Source organism: Ochotona princeps, chromosome 10 (assembly GCF_030435755.1).
Source record: "Ochotona princeps isolate mOchPri1 chromosome 10, mOchPri1.hap1, whole genome shotgun sequence".
NCBI classification, from domain to species: domain Eukaryota; kingdom Metazoa; phylum Chordata; class Mammalia; order Lagomorpha; family Ochotonidae; genus Ochotona; species Ochotona princeps.
This window is the reverse complement of record NC_080841.1, coordinates 75,366,028-75,386,436: the sequence shown is the minus strand read 5'-3', so window position 1 is coordinate 75,386,436 and position 20,409 is coordinate 75,366,028. Positions and strand designations below refer to the sequence as shown.

Genomic DNA, 20,409 nt, shown 5'->3' with positions numbered 1-20,409 from the left:
AGCTGTGGGCTTCTGACACACATCACCAACCTGACTCTCACAAAAGCTTCTCCTCCCGGGGTAGATTTCCACTCACTGGCCACTGGGGCCCTCACATGCTGTCTTCCCATCTAGCCACTAAGGTACTTTGCAACTGAAATCCTTTTTCTTTCTCAAAGAGTTAAAGTGAGAGAAAAATTGGTGAAAGAGGAGAGTGCCCGCAGAAGTCCCGATGTGGCCCCAGAGGCCCTGTCTCAGAGGAGACATCAGCCAGTGTCAGTGCAGTACCTGTCCTTCCAGTCCGAACACTCAGCCTTCGAGAGGGTGGCCAGCACTGGCCGCCGGCCCCTCCGTGGCTGCGTGCAGCCGGCAGACCCTGGGCACACCGCCCAACTGGTGGCCTTGGAGACCCCAGAGAGCAGCTCTGAATGCAGCTGGGTGGGCGCCACCGCTCAGGACACCACGAGGCCACCCGCCTTGAAGATTCTGGAAGAAGAGAGGAAAGGCGCCCGCCACATCTGTGAATCCAAAGCAGAGGAGGACATGGTCAAGAAGAGCCTGAAGATGCCCTTGACCTTGGAGGACAACAGGCCTGGTGGCAGCCAAGAAGTTCTCTCTGGAAAGGAGGACTCTGCTGAGCCTGTCCTTGGCATGATGGCCATGGAACATCCTTGGAAAGATCTTCAAAGTCTGACATCACCCACAGCTGAGCGCCAACCCCCGGAGAGACCAGCCCGGAGCGAGGTGGTCCTGTATGTGCAGAGCAAGCCAGCGTCCCAAGAGGCCCAGCTGGCAGGCCATGCCAACGAGGCACCTGCTAGGAAGCACCGGGTTCGCACCCGCTCACTATCTGACTTCACTGGCCCGGCTCAGCTCCTCAAGGGCAAGGACCCAGCTGCCAGGCGAGGGCCGGAGCCAGTGAGTTCCAAGGCCGAAGTGCCCTGGGCAGAAGCCAGCCTGCTAGACACCAAGGTCTCTGTCGCCCAGCTCCGAAGCATGTTTCTGGAGTCTGCCAGTGCCCGCCAGAAACCTGAACTGTAGGTGATGTCCCTGACGTCCTCGTGATGTGTCACTTGCACGCCTGCTGGCAGAATGGTGCACTCCTCCACTTGTGTTGTGTCCCACCTTAAATAGATCAGCTTAGCTCACAAACGTGTGCAGGGCAGAAACCGGAAATGGCTCAAACACTACCATCTTGCTTCTGCCTACTAATGGGGAGCTCAGGGAGTGGGTCCCAAGTTGGCTGCACCTGCCCCTTGTGTGGTAGAGGCATGCCAGGTCCTGGGTTGACTACATCTGCCCCGTGTGTGGTAGAGGCATGCCAAGAGGGTGTAGTGGGGTCTGAGACTTGAGTCGCTAAGATGTATAAATCTCTGCTTTCTTCTCTCCGTGTGTCTGTCTGTTCCCCACTCTGTCTTCTGTGGCCCCTGTGATTCTGAAAGCCCATCCCGGGTGCAGAAGTCAGCTGAAGGAGCTAGCTTGACCTCCTACGCGGACCGGGAAAGAGGGTCCCGGAAACCAAGGCGCTATTTTTCTCCTGGTGAAAATAGGAAAACTTCTGAGAGATTTAAAACTCAACCCATAACCTCAGCAGAGCGAAAGGAATCAGATAGGTAGGCACGTATCTCTGTCTGGGAAGGCGGAAGGAAGCATATGTCGGATGGTCAGGTTTTTCACCACATTGATGTCTTGATGCTGCCGATTCTGTATTGCTGCCCTTCTAGTCTGCAAAGGATATTCGCTTGGCTTGTCGATTCATCTAACATTGATCTTTGACAGTTTTGTGCTCCGAAGGGATGACGGAAGATGAAGCATCTTTTTGTTTCCTTGAATGGTTTTCTTTTTGGATGCTCTAGTTAACTTAAAATTGGAACAGAGTAGTTCTGGATTTGACAGTATTTTGTATTTATCGTATGACAAATGCCCACTTATTGTACTGAGCCTTTATATTCAGTTCGCATCTATGATTGCATAGAGATAGGTGTGGTAAAGAATTAATGATGACCTGTGTCGAATAGCTTGTTCTTTTCTCTGAAGTGAAGCTGTGAGCTGTGGACAAACGTACTCTGCACTGCCAATAAACTGATGTCCTATGTACTCACTAGATTTGCCACTAAGATGATGTTTGTTTACTTGTTGTTGTCAACTGTGCATTTTGTTTGTTAGGCTCATTTAAAGGCATTACTCTTTGTGCTTGTCACATGTTATTTGCTGTGGATCTTCAACTTCCATCTGCTAATTTCTGCATTATTATTTGCTGATGTCTTTCCTAGGTGTACTTCAAGTTCAGAAATGCCAACTGCAGAAGGCAAGTATCTATTTTTCCTTTAATTCTTGCACGTCTTCTCATCTAGAGTAGACTGAAATAAGAACTTTTTTGGTCTGTTTGAGAGAAGAAGATTAAAGATACTCTTGATTTCTTACTTTCCTGCAAATTTTCTTTCTGTGACTATCAGCAAGCCTGATTAGAACTTCACAATTACTCTCCCTTTATTTTTGAGACGAGGTGGACAAGCCTGGGATGAACAAATTTTGAAAAACAAAGAAACTGATTTGAACCAAAGAAGTAGGTTTTTCTGGTTCTGACTCCTTGTTTCACAACAAAGAAAAGAAATCCCTTCTGTTAGCTCTCTTCTAAAATCTCAGTTTCTCCAACACGAAGTAGAAATCAACCATCCACATAGTTGGGTTGGGTTGAATTGGGTAGGGTCTGGCTGGGTTGAGTTGGATTGGATTAGGTCAGGTTGGGTTTGGTTCGGTTGGATTGGGTTGAGTTGAGCTGAGTGGGTAGAGTTGGGATGCACTGGATTGGGTTGATTGGGTTGGGTTGGGTTGGGTTGGGTTGGGTCTCCATTTCCATAGGTTCCCTACAAGGGAAAAAAATTCCCAGTGATGCTGTGAAAATGCTTATTCTTACCAAGTCAGCCTCGGGCAAATTTCCAGAGCTAATTCTTCTGTTTGTTTTTTGGGTTTTTTGTTTTGTTTTGTTTTTCTAATAATGTTCAGTTGTCTTCTGTGGCTTTTCACAGATGAAGAAAAGGTGGATGAACGGGCCAAGCTGAGTGTAGCTGCCAAAAGACTCCTGTTCAGGGTAAGGTGTGCCCATCTGCTTGTAAAAAAGTGTTATCTGAAGTCTGCATCCTCTTCCAGCACAGGGCTCTGGGCACCTTGTCCCAGTGTGCCTGCCACACTCTCCCTGCACTGTGACTCACAACCCCACCTCCATCCCCGCCGTCCCATCCCCAAGGTCACACTTCGTGCCCACCCTCAGTGGCACAGGCTCTGTAGCCTGGGGTCCTACAGGAGCACAGAGAGGACACATCTAGCTACCCCATTTCTCTTCCATGACTGGATAAGGTTTCTACTGCATCTCCACTTACAGGAAATGGAAAAGTCGTTCGAGGAACCCCAGTTTCCCAAGCGGCGCTCTCGCAATGCAGCGGTGGAACAGAGGCTGAGGCGCCTGCAGGACAGATCCCACACCCAGCCCATCACCACCGAGGAGGTGGTCATTGCAGCCACGTAAGTACCCTCGGGGTCTTCCTTCTGGATTTGACAGGGCTCGCACAACCTCTTCTTAAAGCAAGAGGTGGCCAAGTTTCAAGCGCAGGCAAATGCAGAGAAGCCATAGAGAAGTCGGTAGGTGGAGATTTCTTTGCTGCTGTCTCTTTATAAACTTTGCAACTTACAGAAGTTCTAGAAGAACATGCGTGTTTCTTTTTTCCTTTTTTTTAACGTTTATTTTGTTTCTTTGAAAGGCAGAGTTATAAAGCTTCCATCTGCTGGGTCACTCTCCAGATAGCCACAGTGACCAGGTCAAGCCAAAGTCAAGAGTAAGGAACTTCATCCAGGTCTCCCACTTTGGTGCAGGGGTCCAAGCACTTGGGCCATCCTTTGCTACTTTCCCAGGAGCATTAGCAGGGAGCTGGAACAGCCTGAATGGGATTCTGATGTCCCAGACTTTGGCCTTACCTGCTATGCCACAGCACCAGCCTTAGGAGGGGTTTTGTTGATTTGTCTTTATGTATGCAATGTCTTTTTTTTTAATCTCCTTAACCATGGGAAAAGTTAAAGCATGAAGGCAATTCATTGCGGTGAACCCAGTTTCAGTCCTTAGCAGTTCCTGGCTGGCCTCTCACCGCCCGTATCCCATGTGTGCATCCACTCCCCACTGCCTCCTTCATTATTTCTGATCAAACTTTCTCATTTCATCTAAGAATCTCTAAAAGACAGAGGTTCATTTTGCTTTCAGATGATCGTCAGAAATATTTTTAAATTGATTATTGATTTGATCGCTCTCCAAATGTCTTATTTTGAGTTACATGAAAGTACTTCAAAACGTTCATGGAAAAACGGAGTTAAAATGCAAGTTCATTTTGGTGTGAAGAATGTTTCAAATCCACGCATATGAAATATCTTACCAGTTAGCGGAGAATGCATGTCATGAAAAAGTTATGCCTGGATTTCAACATTTTTGACGGCAGGATGAACTTACAATTCCATTTTCTGCGGACTTTTTAAAGTGTCCTTGTATATCCCAATACTTTCTAAATTAACTCCCTAAGAAGTCATTTGAAGATTATTGCATCAATCTGGTGAAACTGTTTAAAAGGTTTATCTGTTTGACAGAGAAAGGGAGAGATTTTTCCATCTGCTGGTTTACTTGCCAAATGGCCACAATGAGCAGGCCAAAGCCAGGGCTCTCCACACAGGTAGCAGAGACAAAGCCCTTGGGCCAGCCTCCGCTGCTCTCAGGAGCATTAACTGGATGGAAAGTGGAGCAGCTGGGACTTGAATCCATGTCCCATGAGATGTTGGCATGGCAAGAAGTGGCTTAATTTGCTGGCCCTTGTATTGTTTGCCTCCCGTGGACACAGGTGCATGCCGTCCAGACAAAATGAGGGTGGCTTCGTCCTGACCCATCGCCATCCCGGGCGGCCTCTTGAGGAAAACGTGCTTTTGTCTCCTGCCACCGGGCTGCCTTCCCCAGCTCTCTTCCCAAGAAACTGCTCAGTTTCCTGGTATATTTATGGCTAAGTACACTGTGGTACTTAACTAAGTACTCTTAGTCAGTCAGTGTGTTTCTTTTCAAACAAACAAAAAAGCAGCTGAGTGTTGGGTGTAGACTAAGAAGCAGCTCTCCATGGAAGTGGAACAATGCCTAGTGAAAAGACGGTCCTGTCCTTGGGATCCCGGAGTCTCTATCTCATGTGCTCAGCAGGTGTCTGAGGACACTTCTTGCTAACAGATCAGGAACAGCGTTCTCAAATGGACACGCAATCTCCCGATCTGCCGCTGGCCACTCTCAGCTTTTGTCAGCTCCTCTTTGAAACTGGGCCGTTGATCACGCACTTGATTCAAGTTCTCTTGAGACTTTTGTTTTCCCCTCCCAAAGCTGATCATTTTGAGTAATCAAACGCTTGCTGTTTGGGAATGTTGCTGAATGTACAGCTTTGCTTTCTTTGCTACAACTTTGCTTTCTCTCCTTCTCTGTCTTTCTGAATATCTCTTGTCTGGTCATTGCTTTTCTAGCGATCCTATCCCTGCTTCTCCGCGTGCTGGGGTCACCCACCCACTCATGGCGAGACTTGCCAACCCCACAGTAGCTAAGAGCACGGTGCCACCTGCCAGGTACTGGACAGAAAAAAAAACAGCTGCATGTGGCACCCAGGGCAACAGAGCTGGGTAGCATCATGTCCTACAGTCTTGAGTGCCTGTCATGTGTGTGACAAGTGAGTCGGTGTAGTGAGTTGTTCGGAGAATATCCGTGGTGTCTGTGTCTACTTCACATAGGCCTGCGTCAAAGACATCTGGTCTACCTGCTGAGTTCTGTATTGCCATGAGATATCCACTAACCCACTTACCCTTGTGTCTGGTTGCTGTTTTCCATAATAACCTAAAAACTCTCATCCTTCATCCAAACTGTTGACAGCTCATCAAAATTAACAGAAAAATGGGGTGTTACTATGAATGCTGAAATTCTTGGGCTCGGTTGTTTTTGCTTTGTTTTGTTTTTGATGTATGGAAGCACCCATAGGAGGGAGTCTTCTGGAAGTTCATGGAAAGCATGCCTTAGGAAGGAATTCTGCATGGATCTCAAAGCCCTTTGACGCACCATCCAGTGATCCTTGCATCCTATCTTTCCATGACCTGGTTGAAGTAGCCTGCTATGTGTTCAAATAATCCCCTCGGTTTCTGCTCTAGGGAGAGGCAGGGCTGACATCGTTGGGGATTCAACAAATAACTCGGAAAGTTCACTGTCCTATTTTGAATTATGCTGTCTTCAAGTGATGTCCTTAAGCCTCGACAGTGTCCTCTTTATTGTACTGTTGCGGGCCAAAACACAAAGACTCAGAAAATAAATAATAAGGGGAGAAAACAGCAGTGCAGGGAGAAGGTGTCATCCAGAGCTGGTGGTGTTGCCCTCGCCTCACGCAGCACAGATGACAAAGGGCGCTTGTCACGGCCTCGCCATGAGCCCCCTTGTGCGTCTGCCTGTGGGGGCCGCTTGCAGCTCTGTGTGATCCTGTAAGCAGTGGTTGACGGGAGTCCAGCTGAACCTGCGACCCGCTCAGTCTGAGAGCCGGCTTTGCTTGTGGCCAAGTCGTGCTGTCTAGGAAACCCTTCCAGAGTGGCAGGAACTGTCCCCCGCTCCTCAGACGTCCTGGGAATGACAGTCTAAGCACGCTTTTAAAAACTGGTAGAAATCTGTGAGAAGAAAAAGGCCTTCCTGGTGCCTGGAAGTGTTGCAATCACCTGTGTTTCTTGTTAGGTTGGTAGCAGGTGACAGTGTTTGTAAAATGGAAAAACAAACAAAAAAAAAATGGCCATTTTTTGAGCCACTTCTGTAGAATGTGACTGGGCCCCAGGTCACACCTGTGGGTCCACTAGAGCCTTATTTCCTGTGACATTAACCATGCAGCCTGTCTCCCCTAAGATAAGGTCTAGCTTCCATAGTTTAGAAATAATTTCTGCTCATTGTAAACAAACAAAAAAAATCCTGCATTTAGGTAAGGGACCAAAACTAGCGCATGGCAAAGGCCAGTGAGGCTTGGGTGCAAATTAATCTACATAGGGAAGGAGCAAGTGGGTTCTCAGGTCTGTCTCTGACGGGTGATTGCTTTCAGGCTACAGGCTTCTGCTCAGCAAAAGACCGCAGCCAGGGAGCCGACAATCGAGGGCAAAGAGGATGCTGAACTGGGAGAACCTGATTCCTCCACTCTCAGCTTAGCGGAGAAGCTGGCCTTGTTTAACAAACTATCCCAGCCGGTCTCCAAAGCCATTTCCACCCGCAACAGAATTGACCTGAGACAGAGAAGAAAGAACGCCCGCTATCAGACGCAGCCCGTCACCCTCGGAGAGGTGGAGCAGGTGCGTGAGCTCCTTGTCACCGGTAAGGTCCCTGGCCGGTAAAATGCATTAACTAAGAATTTGAGAGTCCCCCCAAAATACAAGCAGAATGGGTATGTTTCTCTTTCTGTCTTTGCTTTTCTAACTGGCTGAAAATCATCTGGACGGGACTAAGGGGCACAGGCCAGCCACGCCACAGCAGCCTTTTGTTTGCAATCTGTCCCTCACTAGTGTCTATCTGGCTGACTTCTTTCTAACTGGCAGGTGCAGAGTGGAAAGCTCATCCCGTTCTCGCCTACCGTGAACACATCCGTGTCCACCGTGGCCTCAGCCGTCCCCGCCATGTACGCTGGGGAGCTCCGCGCGAAGCTGCCAGCGCCTGCCGCCACCGTCGCCGACAATATGGGTGCCCCTGAGGACAAGTTGCCTTCTGGGATGGAGAGTGTTGATTCTGCCACAGTGAGGAGCATTCTGAAGCCGCACGCCTGGCAGCCTGTGGCAGAGGGGAGTGGGAGCAGAGGAATGTCGAGAGAATGCAGAGAGCCGGAGAGCAGGAGAGCTTCGGTGGTGGGAGACGGCGGCGGTGGCGTGAAGAAACCCGGATTGCCAGAGGACGGGGAGCCTTGGCACCCCATCCCGAGCAGAGACGGCCCCAGGGAACCCCTGTATGCAGTTCCCCGAAGAGGGAGTCTGGAACCGGCAGCCACTCCGGCTGGCGAGGAACTGAAGGAATTTTCCAGTGCAAAAAGCAGTGCCCAAGAGAACGCGGAGTTGCAGGACAGACAGCCCTTGGCAGAAAAGCTGGAGGTGGATGTCGCCAAAAGAAAGTTCTCGCTACGAGGTAAACGCCTCCTGCCCTCTGGGCTGCAGAAGCCCCTGCTGTTTTAGTTTCTGCTTGGCAGAGTGCACACATGCATTATGAGTCCTGCTAAGGGGCAGAGCAGGACACCTTTCTCGCCGTGGATGAAAAAGGTCACCACTAAACTCTCTTCCCAGGCTCCCTTCTTTTTAAATATTACCTGATTCAGTGGAGTCATAGTGAGTGCCCGCAGCCCTTAGACCCAGCTTGGGGAGGGTTTCTGAGGACGCTGGCCAGCTCCGGCAGCCTCCTGAGCTGCTTTGGTGTGCTGGCTGCTGTTGTAAGCTGACCGATGGTCCCATAGGGCCAAGGGCTGGGTGAGCCCAACTGATAAGAACTTGAACTCCAGTTTCTGCATTAACAGGCTCACTCTTTTTGTATTTACAACTACCACGCCAGGCTACATGCAAGTGAAGCGGGAAATCCTCCGTGTGGCCAGGGTTGGCCTCCAAACGCTGCACTTTGGATGGGGTGAGTGGCCGGAGGCTAGTGTTCCCGGCCAAGTCAAGTGCTGACATGGTTCCCTGTGTCCGCAGCCACGGAGTTCCGGGAGTCCACTTCCGAGCAGCCAGATACAGTTGATGGGAAGACCGTGGCCCCGCCTGCAGCCCCCGCCTCCTGGAGGCAGCAGGAGTCCCCGGAGCGGCTCCTGGAGAAAAGTTCCAAGAGCCCGTGCGCCATGTTCGCTGCCGGAGAGATCAAAGCGCTGGCCGGGGAGAGCACCGTGGACTCGCCCAGCAAGACCATGTCCATTAAGGAGAGGTACAGCAGCCAGGAGGGTTGGGCTGGGCTTTGTCCCATCTGTATTCGGGTCTCAGTTCCTTTCTCTCTCTCTCTGTCATGAACGTCAATAACTAATGGGAGTAGGTCTCTGCTGTTTGTCTTGTAGATTTACCTAAAGGTGCAAACTGCAGTGATAGGTTGCAGAAACACAAGAGGAACCTAAAAAGTGCATGGAGAGTGGAGCTAGAAGAAAAAAAACTCACTGTGGTGCAAAAAAAAAGAGAAAAAAATGCATGGATAATTTTTTTAAAAAACACAAATTTTTAGTGAACTTCCCCAAATCCTCTGTGTGAGAGCGTGTATGTGTGGGGATATTGTGCGAGAGGGTGTGTGTGTGTGTCGAGGCATGAAGATAAGATGTGGTGTAGGAACTGCTTGCTTGAGATGAACTCACTTCTGCTGGCTTGACATGAAGTCAGCTGCGTGACTTCTGACTCACATCCAGGAAGTTTGTACCTAGAGAATTGCTCGGAAAGACTACGTTCGAAGTTCAAATCACTCTGCAACCTCACACCACTCAGTAGAAAGATACAGCATGGAAAGGAAAGAGTGAGGCAGGACAGATACTAAATGGTTTGCAGAGTGCGTTTTCCTTGTGAATCTTTGCCCACAGTGGAATGAAGTTGCAAAAGCTGCAATACTGGTGGAAAATTGCGTGTAGCAAGGTGACATCAGCTTGGCAGTGTCATTAGCCAGACCGGGGGAGGGGGATGATTGCAGCAACATGCCGTGCCCAGGCCGTGCCCAGGCCGTGCCCAGGCCGTGCCCACACACCTCCCTCCACTTGCATTGTTAGATTTGCTTTGGTCACTCTGAATTTGTAGATATATTTCAGATGGCGCAAAACCATACGCCACATCACAGCGAAAATCATTTCTTACAAGCTAAGCTTTTTGAACGTTATTCATGAGCTCGTAAATAGTGGGAATATTTTCGACTGGTAATGAGGGTTTGTTTTTTTTTTTTAAGATTAATTTACTTGAAAGGCAGAGAGAAAGGAAGAGCCACAGCTTTCCCACCCACTAGTTCAATCCCAGTTGGCTGCCAGGCGTTCCCCTCAGGTCTCCCACTGGGTGGCAGGCGCCCATGTACTCAGGCCATCTTTCAAAGCATTCTCAGATACCTAGCAGGGAACTAATCGGAAATGGAGCAGCCGACACTTGAATCAGCGCCCCTACATGTGACGCACCTGTACCGTAATTCCGGCCCCCAGTTAGTAAGATTTTTAAGTCCTGTGTACTTTTGCCTTTGCCTGCTCGAAATTCACAACAGAGGCGAGCATTTGGCCCAGTAGTTGAAGTTTCCCCTGGGATGCCTGCATCCCACATCAGGCTGCCTGGGTTCGAGTCTCAGTTGCATTTCCCATCCAGCTGCCTGGTGATGCATGCGCTGTGGGGCAGCAGGTGACGGTGAAGCCCTTGAGCCCCAGCTGTCTGTGCCGTGGACCCTGGCTGAGTTCCCAGCTCCTGGCTTCAGGCCCGTGGCTGGCCGGTGCAGGTATCTGCGGAATAAACTGATGAATGAAAGCTCTCTCTCTCTCTCTCCCTGCCTTCCAAGATCAACAAAGCAAATCAATACAATTTCCAATAAATTAGAGCCACTTGGCTGAAGAGGCTCAAGAAAGGCTCCAAGGTGGGAATCCCATGGGGATCTGGGGTGTCATGAAGCAGGCCCTGTGGGCCTGGCACCTTCTTCCAAGAAACCAGATTCCATGGACGCTTGTTTGCAAAGGCTCGACTATTGAGAGGTGATTGGCTGAAGGGAAAGGATTCTCACTTAAGGGAACCAATAATAAAGCTCACCAACATACAAGCCCTGTGTTTCACCGAAGAGGAACCATTCAGGAGGAGGGAAAGAGAAAGTCCAGGGGGAAATGCCACATGACACGCCTTTCTCTCAACGCCCTCCAGAGGAGTTCCTTGGGCAGTTCTCTCTGCTGGGATTTAGGACTTTGGATGAAGGAACCCCAGGCCTGTCCACTGCGGACCATTTCTTGATCTGCTTTCTTCTGATTTTTAGTAAACTGATTTTTAGGAATTTTTATTAGTAATTGCTCTGTGTCTTTCTGGAAACAACTCTAATCCTTTTATACATTTTTAAATAAGATACAGACTATGTGCAGTTTTTTTTCTTTCCTTTTTTCAGTAATTTTAATTTTTTTTAATTTAAAAATAGAGGTTGGGCCCGGCACGATAGCGTAGTGGTTAAAGTCCTCACCTTGCACGCTCCGGGATCCCATGTGGTTGCTGGTTCTAATTCCTGAGTGCCTGCTTCCCATCCAGCTCCCTGCTTGTGGCCTGGGAGGGTGGTTAAGGATGACCCAAGGCCTTGGGACCCTGCGCCCACGTGGGAGACCTGAAGGAGCTCCTGGCTTCTGGGTTCGGATTGGCTCAGCTCCAGCCATTGTAGCCACTTGGGGAGTGAACCATCAGACAGAGGGTCTTCCTCTCTATCTCTCCTTCTTTCTGTATATCTGCCTTCCCATTAAAAGTAAATAAATCTTTAAAAAAAATAATAAATAAAAAATAAAAATAGATTGAGGATGAGAGAGACACCCTTCCTTCTGCTGGTTCACTTTCCTAATGCCCACAAAAGCCAGGGCATGTGCAGGTGGAAGTCAGGAGCCAAGAACTCCCTCCAAGTCTCCAATGGGGGTGGCAGGACCTCACAGACCTATTGCTTTACCTGGGATGTGCGCTGGCAGGAAGCGTAGTCATGAATGGAACTGGGACTCCAAGGCGGGCTCTGGGATATGGATGCAGGCATCCTAAGTGGTGTCTTTTGACTGCTATGCCAAGCACCTGCCCAGGAGCTGCTCCTTTCCTATAGCTGCAGGAATTCCAGGAAGGCCTGCAGAGGTGTTCACAACACAGCAAGTGTACCTGCACCGGCCGGGGACAGCTGTGACTTCTCTCAGCCTCAGAGAAGCCCCTGAGCCCAGTCTTCCCTGAGTCGTGACGTAAAGGGAGGCTTGCCAAAGTCCTCTGTTCAACTGAATTGCTAACATACAGTTTAGGAGAGGATGATGCTTTGCTTATGTTTGTCAAGTTATGCCAACATAGCACGCATCACCAGTGATTCCCCGTTTAGCTTGTTACATGTACCTTGCACTTGGCTGAAAACACCAAGACTGTACGTCGTGACAACCTATCACTGGTGGCTCTTCCCTAAGTGGGACTCCTTTCCCTCTGTTTTGTTATAGTGGAATTTCACCTAAAGTAAGACTGTTGGCTCTCTGTTTACATGGACTTTCATACTGTTTTGTGTAATGACATCAGAATCTGTCAGACTTTTCAAAAGGATTTAGTTATTTATTTAAAAGGCAATTGCAGAGAAAGAAGGAGAACTAGAAAGAGGGAGAGAGATCTCCAAATGACTGCAATGTCTTCGGGCAGGTGGAAGCCAGGAGCTTCATCTGCATCTCCCATGTGGCTGCAGGGACCCAAAACAGTCTGCTGCTTTCCCAGGTGCAGCCCCAGGGAGCTGGGGTTGGAAGTGGAGCATCCCATATGGGATGCTAGCATCAGAGGCAGCGTCTTAACCCTCTGTGCCATAACACTGGCCCTGTAAGATTTTTAAAATTTACTCCGGCTCCCTCTGAATGCCTCATTTCACCCAAGGAAATATTCAGTTCTAGAATGCTGGTGATTGTTTGAAAGGAGAGAATGAACTGTGTTTAATACAGGGGCACGAGCTTTTGTTATCCCAGTTTTGAACCCACTCCAGCTGCTCTGTGGAAGAAATTGTTCCCATCACCCAGGGCTCACAGACCAGACTTCCGGTATGAGGTGGAGCAGACGCTGCTCCCGGGTGGCCTAGCAAGCACATGGCAGGGCAGCCCAGCCCAGGCCCTGGGGATAGTCTATTGTGATGCCATTGCCTGGACTCACAGCTCAGAAAAGCAGATGCCCAAGCTCTCCACACCACAGCCCTGCAAATAACAACCCTGACGTGGCAGATGTTCAAAGCGCTGACAGCTGTCTGGATGGCCCAGGCGGGCATGGTCAGGATGCTTAGCTCTGTCCATACTGCCCCGGCTGACCAGGGTGCGCTGTGGCACAAGCTCAGGTGCTCTGAGATGGCAGATGGCAGAAGGGGCGAAATGGGCTGTGACTGAGGTGGCAGGAGTTGGAATTGAACCCTGCTGCCCACCCGTACCTACACACATGTGCCATGTGACCGTGGCCTGTTTTCTGATAGACAAGGCATAACTGTATCCAGGTTTTTACACGTGGCCAGGCAGTCAGCAGGCATATTCGCTGGCCTGCAAGGTGATTCCAGATGCTTTTGTCTTAACGGCCGCCTGGGAAAGCCCTGGGATTTGTGTCAGCGATATCGTCCCTGGCTCTAGCTGAGCTGTCGGGGAATTGCTTCCTGAGAAGGTCCCCCAGCACAGTGTAATTCGGACGTCTCATGAGGAGGCAGGCCAGGAAGAGGACTGAGGTCGTCGGTTTACAGTACAGGTGGGTTAAACCAGCGGCTATGATGACAGCATGTCCCAGAGGAGCACTGGTTCAAGTCCTGGGTGTTCCACTTGTGTTCCAGCTCCCTGCTAAGGTACCTGTGAAGGCAGAGGAAGATGGCTCAGGTGACAAATCCGCTGCCACCCACATGGGAGACCCCGTGGATTTCCAGGCTTTTGGTTTCAGCCTGACAGGTGCCCTGGTTGTTGCAAACATTTGGGGAGTGAACCAACAACTAGAAACTTGCGCTGTCTCTCTCTCTCTATTTCTCTGTGTGTGTGTCACTTTGCTCTGCAAATAAATAAATAAATCTTAAAAATAACTAAAAAATAGTAACTCTTACTTACCTGGAGGAAGTAAGAGAGGGTCACATGACCTGGTGCCTCTGCCTAGCAGGTGGGAGTTGGAAGGATCTCACCCATGGGATCTGAAGTCCTGGCCTGCCTGTACTCTTTGAATGTCTCAGGAGTCGAGGCTTTGCAACCTTTTGCTCCAAAACACAAAGCCTGCAACAAGTATGTCTTTTAATGATTTGATCTTATGAGATTCTTTTTCCTGTTTCATCTCAAAGAATTAGAAAAGGGATGGATATGTCTTAGTTTTTGATGTCTCTTAGTTTTGATGTGCACGCTGAGCTGGACACAGACAGAGAGATTTGGAGATCCATGCTTAAGGACATGTGCCTGCCCTGGGAGCGTCCTGAGACAGAGCATTTAGAATCAGGGTGGAATGTGATCCAAGTGGGATGTTCCTTAGAGGTGGGAGGCAGAGTGTGTGTTGTTCTTTTTCATAAAAATTTATTTTCATTTGAAAGACAGCTACAGGGAGAGATGGAAGAAGACAGATCTTCTATGTGCTGGTTTCCCAAGTGGCTGCTCTAGCCAGCACTAGCCGAATCTAAAGCCAGGAGCCTGGAGCTTCTTCTGAGGCTCCCATGTGGGTGCAGGTGCCCAAGGCCTTGGGCCATCTTCGGCTGCTTCTCTAGCCATTAGCAGGACACTGGATCAGAAGTGGAGCAGATAGAACTTGAACTGGTATCCTAATGGGATGCTAGCCCTGCAGGCAGAGGCTTAACTCATGGTGCCATGGTGCCAGCCCAAGTGAATGGGCTTTTGAGATCTCTGTTGCCACAGAGCAAGAAGGAAGAGAAGCGAAAGGAAGAGAAGCAAAGGAAAAAGCTTGGGGTGGCAACAGACCCAGAATCCCCAAATCCTGCCTCTTTCCTCCGCACCCCCCACCCCGACACTGGGAAGAAGAGGCCTTGCCTCCCCTGGTGCCTGCGGCAACAGCTGCATGTGCGACATGCAGACCTTAACATGCTCTCGTGTGAGAACTGCAAACTTTCGCTTTCTTATCCACTTGCCCAGCTTGTATCATAGAGTACACCTCAGCACATCCCCACCTCAGAGACTGAGTGGACTTGGGAAATAGTGCGGAACCTTTGGGAGCCTGCAGAACCAAGCTATTTGAAGGGAGTGGCCACCCAGGGCAGAACAGACAGGCTACCGGGACTGGCAATGGGTCAGGAAGGAAGCGTGCAGGAGCCTCACAGAGAGCCATGGGGCCGAGTACTGGCTAGCCAGTCTTCACATCATCACCACATGAGCTCCAGTTTAGCCATCGCAGCTCTGTTGCCTCTGGTCTCCCCAACGTGTGTCTGATAGAAACACCCAAGTCTTCCCTGTTCCGTAGAGCACAGTGAGGTGACCCAGCCACACAGTCGAAACAACAGCAGCACCTCCCCGCCAAGTGGCACCCTCAAGTCGCACCACCGTGGCCCTGAAGTAGGTTAGGAGACTGTGTCAGTTAATTGGATTCTTTTTTTGTATGTATTTCTTTGCCCTGGGAAAAGTTGAAGCAATAGTTAAATAAAAGTTCTCATAGCATAAAGATGGATTTGCAAGTAAACAGTGCCTTAGAAGGCAAGAAGCATCCTAAACATCCTATTTTCCTTTCATTAAAAAGTGCAGGTTTGAACGATTGTCAGGGTTTCATAGCTGTATGCTTTTTTAAATTCCTTGCTCCAGTTTTTTCGACCAACTACCTATACAGCTGTGGAACTCTAATGTAGTTTCACCAAGTGACCAGAAGGGGTCGATGGAGGACATGGTCCTCTGACCATTATTTTTGTCTTTTGCTCTCAGCCTTAAGTCACATCCCCTTCCCACCATCTCATGTTTCAACCAGCACTAAGATGCTGGGACCCTTTTAGGAAAGGCTGGCCCCAGCGTCAGTTCAAAGAGTTCATTGCCAAGCAATAGGGATGCCATCTTCTGTTGCAGGTTGGCGTTGTTGAAGAAGAGCGGGGAGGAAGACTGGAAAAACAGACTGAGCAGGAAGCAGGAGTTTGGGCAGACCTTGGCTGGGGCCAGCATGCACCTGCCGGACTCAGAGCTGCTACTACACAAGAGGGTAAGGTCCCCAGGCCGGGAGAAGGTATCCCGTGTGCACTGCACTTGGCAGGCAGCCTGCACAGCATGAGCTGCCTTGCTGGGTCTCATCCCATGAGGCTTGCGGGGAGCACACCTGTCACAGCGCTGCTGCAATGGGCCAGAAGGGTCTAGTGTTGAGATGTTGCTCAAACACCAACAGCACTGCACATAGCAGTATCATTTAAAATTGTTTTTTTTCGATGCACCACAAAAGCTTGCAAGTTGCACCACAGCCTTGACTCTCCTCTCCAGAGATTTTATTCTGAAAGATACAAACCAAGGACCTGGGGGTGGAGAATGGACAGTCATCAGTTTTAAAACAGGTGAAGAAATGTGGGGCGGTTGATGCTGGAGCAGGCCAATTGGCGACACACTTTGAAAATTCATGTGCAGGCTGACCCCAAACGACAGAGCGATGCTGGTCTGGCGTGCCGTCAGGCAGGTTCAACTTGGTAGTCATCTGGAGCCTGTTAAGCTCAAAAATAGGTTGCGCATGCACAGTAGAGATGGCACCCTGCCCGCGCGATGAGATGTACACAAACAACAGGAGTTCAGCCACTGATCTGTGATACTTCTGTGTCCACCCAGGTTATGGTGGAACAACAATTTGAATTCTTTAAGGCAACTGCAGGTCTTTAAAAAGTTCATGGAAAATGCATATATATTTTAAAAATAGGTGAACTGCAAACTTCTTATGCCCAGTAAACTTATTTCTTCAATCCATTTTACCATGAACCTTTGAAAGCCCATACATTCAGAAGGATCTGGAAATTCCTCCTTCAAAAACAAACACGTAACCCCGTTAGCAAGATGTCACTCAACAGGCGTGTCAGGGCCGCCAGAGTGCCAGGTGTCTCGCTGGTCGTCTGATAAGATGCAGTTGGTACCCAGCCCTTCCAGAGCTGACAGGGTGCTATGTAGCAGGTGCATGGGAAGCTAAAAGCACACCGTGAGGCAGATCTCCAATGAAGAGGAATGCCTCCTGTAGGCATGGAAGAGGAATGTGCCTCTGACTAAGGTGTTTGCAGGTAGGGTAAGAGAGGTTCTGGGCTTTGCAGGTGCCCTGGAGGTGGGGCAGAGGACCCAGACAGGCCACTGAGCACCTCTGGGCTGGTGGTGATGCCAACTGTGAGCTCACAGTGCCTACTCCTTCCTGAGCAATGGCCTACTTCCCTCTGGCCCCCAGACAATGAGCTCTTTGAAGTTCAAATGAGCCCATCTATTTTTAGGCCTTTGCAGCCCTTGGGTTGGGAAATCTCAAGTTCTGCTGAGGTCAAGTGCTTTGTACATGACCTCTGATGACCTCATGGTCAGTGTCTTCCCAAGGGCTTGTCGTGTGGGTGCTCAGAGGGAGGAGGCAGGGCATCCAGAAGCCTGCTCTGCCTGGAGACCACACCCACGGTGGGCACAGATGGCTTCAGAACTCAGTGCTGCCTGCTTACTGGGTGCCCCAGGGCAGCTGGCAAGAGAGCCAAGGGCATTAGTGAGACTTGAATGCACCTGGGGCCAGTTTGCAAGGGACAACGGGTTCCAGAACCCTCCTTATTGGCCACCAAAGGTGAGAAAGGTCATCAGGGTCTTTTAGGCACATTCCTGGGGACTGAACATCTTCCGGTTGCTCTGCTTTGGTGCGCAGGGTCTCATGACTCATGACACAGAAGGAACATATGAACCCGGAATGCAGACGAGACAAGAAAGCGATAGAGGGGGAGACTGCCCACAGCATCCCCCTTGTTATTATGATGATACACGCACTGACCAGTTTAAGTAACAATAATAATAGCATGCTCTTTGGAGACGAGCAGTTCTCTAATAGCCACGCTTTAGAAGAAAGAGGATGCCTGGAAAACCTGTAGCAGTTCTGTTTCTGACAAGGATTTGTGTCGGAGGAAACAGATGTCAAGTCCTCTGAGCCACATCTCCTCCCAGGACCCCTGCTGCAAAGAGATAGGCTTTTAGGTCTAGGAATAGATTTGGGGTGAGGGAGTGAGTGTCTTCCCCTCTGTTCTGAGGGCAGAATGTGTCCCCAGGAATAGGAAACCTGGGAGTAGCTCCTTGCTTCCCATGTCTGCATGTCACCCCCAAATTAGGACTGATGGTGTAGCTTCTGGCATTAGTAATGGAAGGGGTCCTGTTATCTGCCAAAGAAAATCATCCAGGCTCTTCCCTTCTCATCCCCGCCCCCATCCGCATCCTTTTTCTCAGACCATGGTAGCCTGACTTTTGGCCTCTTGCTGCCCAGGAAACAGGGAGTGCTAAGGATGGTCAAAGCCACCCGGGGTGTGGATGTGGCCTGGTCCACACTGTGTAGAGTGTGAGCACTTGGGCATGACTGATGGCCTCAGAAATACTGTCATGCAAAGCTGTACATTCGGAGTGGAGCCAGAGTCAACATCCAGTCATTACCTTCCATCGCAGCCTGGTGGACACTCAGGCCTGGGCAGGACTATCTCATACAGCACCCAGTGTATCAGCTTGTGCGCAGCATATAAGAACGTGGTAGAGGTGGAGGCCAGAAACCTGCTCTGGGTCTGAGTCCTGGACACCTGCTATGGTTGTCTGGCGTTGCAAGGTCAGTGACCTCTCCAGGATGGAGTCCCCCAGGAGGTGAGGGAAGGCCAACGGATGGACACCCCAATCACCTGTAGACACTGAGGCCAAATCTTCACATCCGCTATGGCGTGAGGTTGGGAGGCAGAGAATGGCACATGGCTTGACCTTCTGGGTGGAGGAGATCATCTGGCCGTCAGGCTTAGGCCACTCAGCTGTGTGAGCATGCGCATGCTTCCCACTGAACCTTGGCACGCCATGCCTGCACGGGACTGTGGAACCCTCAGCTAGATTCCTCCAAGACTCGGCAATGTCTCCCATTTGTTTTAACCTGTAGGAAGAAGGGGAAGTGACAGATGATAATGCCATTTCTAATCTGCTTTGGGTAAGCCTGACACTAACCTATTAGTCCTGGAGTTAGACCTTCCCCTGCGTGAGGCCCTGCACCCCTAACCCTGATGGTGTCTTAGTCCCTGCACCACACAAGCCTGGATCCAGGCCAGAGAGCTGACTCCATGTCTGTCAGTCACTTCTGAAATAGTAAAGCACTTCCGAGAGTACTTCATGTTCCATGTTAAAGAAGCCAGTGGACGTGACTAGGAACCTGCTAGACATTCGCAGTAGGCTGCCTCATAACTCAGAGTGTACAGCCTGTGCTCGTGCGGGTCCTTGTCAGCCTAGGCCTTCTAGCAAGGACTCCGTTTGGAAATGGAGCCGAAATTGCAATGAACTGATTCACACCACCTGCGAGAGGTCCTTGACTCAATGTCCCACATCCTCCCCCCTAGCCAGGCCCAGCCCTTCCCAGCCCGATCAGCCTTCTCACCTCGATGCTCTTGCTTTGCCCCGTAGGAACCTGTGTATGCTACCGCTTACTCTCCTGCCCCACCTGCTGCCCATAAACACCTGTCTTTTGTATCTGTTAACCAGGTGAGGACAAGTCTGCATGCCATATGCCTCATTGCGGGTTCTGAGCAGGAGGGAAGCACTCGTGGTACATTTGAGAAGGTTGCTCCTTTGCTGTATGCGTGAGATAGATCATTACATGCATACATGGGTGCTTGTATAATAAGCCCCTCATCTATGCAGGCTTCATCACACACACACACACACACACACACACACACACACAGCAGCCCAGGCTCATCCCTGAGGTTCGGTCATCATCCTGTTAGGCACCTGCTGTAAAAGGAAGTCCTCCCCTTTCCATCATCAAGCTGTAAGTGCTAAGTGGGGCTCCCCCAAGAGTCCCACCCGGCTCAGTGAGTATGTGATCTTGCTTAGCATGGAGGCCAGTGGGGAGGGAGAGGATATGGCTGAGCCACAGGAAGGAAGACATCGCAAGGATGAGGCCGTCTGACGCGGGCTGCCTGCAGTGACTCTGTGCAAACAAGCAGGCTCAGGCTCTCTGCCCCTCCCCAGCACTGCTGGCCTTGACCTGCCTGAGCCCCACTCCCTCACATGCCACAGGGGACACAGTGACCCTGTGGGAACAGCAGGGCTGACCACTCACGAAGCTCCTCGATTCCTTTGGGAGTGGCCCTGGCTGTCCCAGTGGCCAGGAGGACAGCCCACTGTACCCACTTTGGCGGGGCTTCGGGATTTGCCTCACCCTCCTTTATTCTCTGGGCTGTCTCCTCTGAGGGTTGTCCCAGTCTCTGGGGAACAGTGACCACCAAGTGCAGGTCTCAGGGTTCTACCCAGGTTCCTAGTGGGCAGGAGCGGGCCCTCCCCTCCCCAACCCTCCCTGTCACTCCCCTGTCCCCTCCCACTCTCCAGCATCCTGCTTGGCTGCTTTGCCCTAAATTGTAAGTGACCATCTGACAGTCCCACACACCCTGCTCATGCCCACTCCAAGGAAGAGACTCAACTGGAACAAACTGGCTGTCATCAGCGATCCAACAAGTCAAGATTGAACCACAAAGGGAAGACTGTTACTGAAGTCTTTATATGCATATACATTATTTTTTTAATATTTGCTTATTTAATTGGA

At 50.2% G+C, this 20,409-nt stretch overlaps 1 protein-coding gene across 17 annotated transcripts in view; it reads left to right on the top strand.

Annotated features, from left to right (window-relative positions):
- The window catches only part of SVIL (supervillin), a 205,351-nt gene that overhangs the window by 147,786 nt on the left and 37,156 nt on the right, over window positions 1-20,409 (top strand). For 9 of the 17 annotated variants that reach the window (XM_058669655.1, XM_058669652.1, XM_058669658.1 and 6 more), the window contains 12 exons: window positions 159-1,016; window positions 1,422-1,592; window positions 2,253-2,287; window positions 3,009-3,070; window positions 3,362-3,501; window positions 5,512-5,610; window positions 7,107-7,350; window positions 7,594-8,170; window positions 8,725-8,950; window positions 15,717-15,846; window positions 18,754-18,801; window positions 19,269-19,346. In XM_058669655.1, the coding sequence (XP_058525638.1) occupies window positions 159-1,016; window positions 1,422-1,592; window positions 2,253-2,287; window positions 3,009-3,070; window positions 3,362-3,501; window positions 5,512-5,610; window positions 7,107-7,350; window positions 7,594-8,170; window positions 8,725-8,950; window positions 15,717-15,846; window positions 18,754-18,801; window positions 19,269-19,346 (2,668 nt within the window). The remainder of the gene's footprint in view (window positions 1-158; window positions 1,017-1,421; window positions 1,593-2,252; window positions 2,288-3,008; window positions 3,071-3,361; window positions 3,502-5,511; window positions 5,611-7,106; window positions 7,351-7,593; window positions 8,171-8,724; window positions 8,951-15,716; window positions 15,847-18,753; window positions 18,802-19,268; window positions 19,347-20,409) is intronic. The other 8 variants (XM_058669648.1, XM_058669659.1, XM_058669649.1 and 5 more) reach the window with 8 other exon arrangements.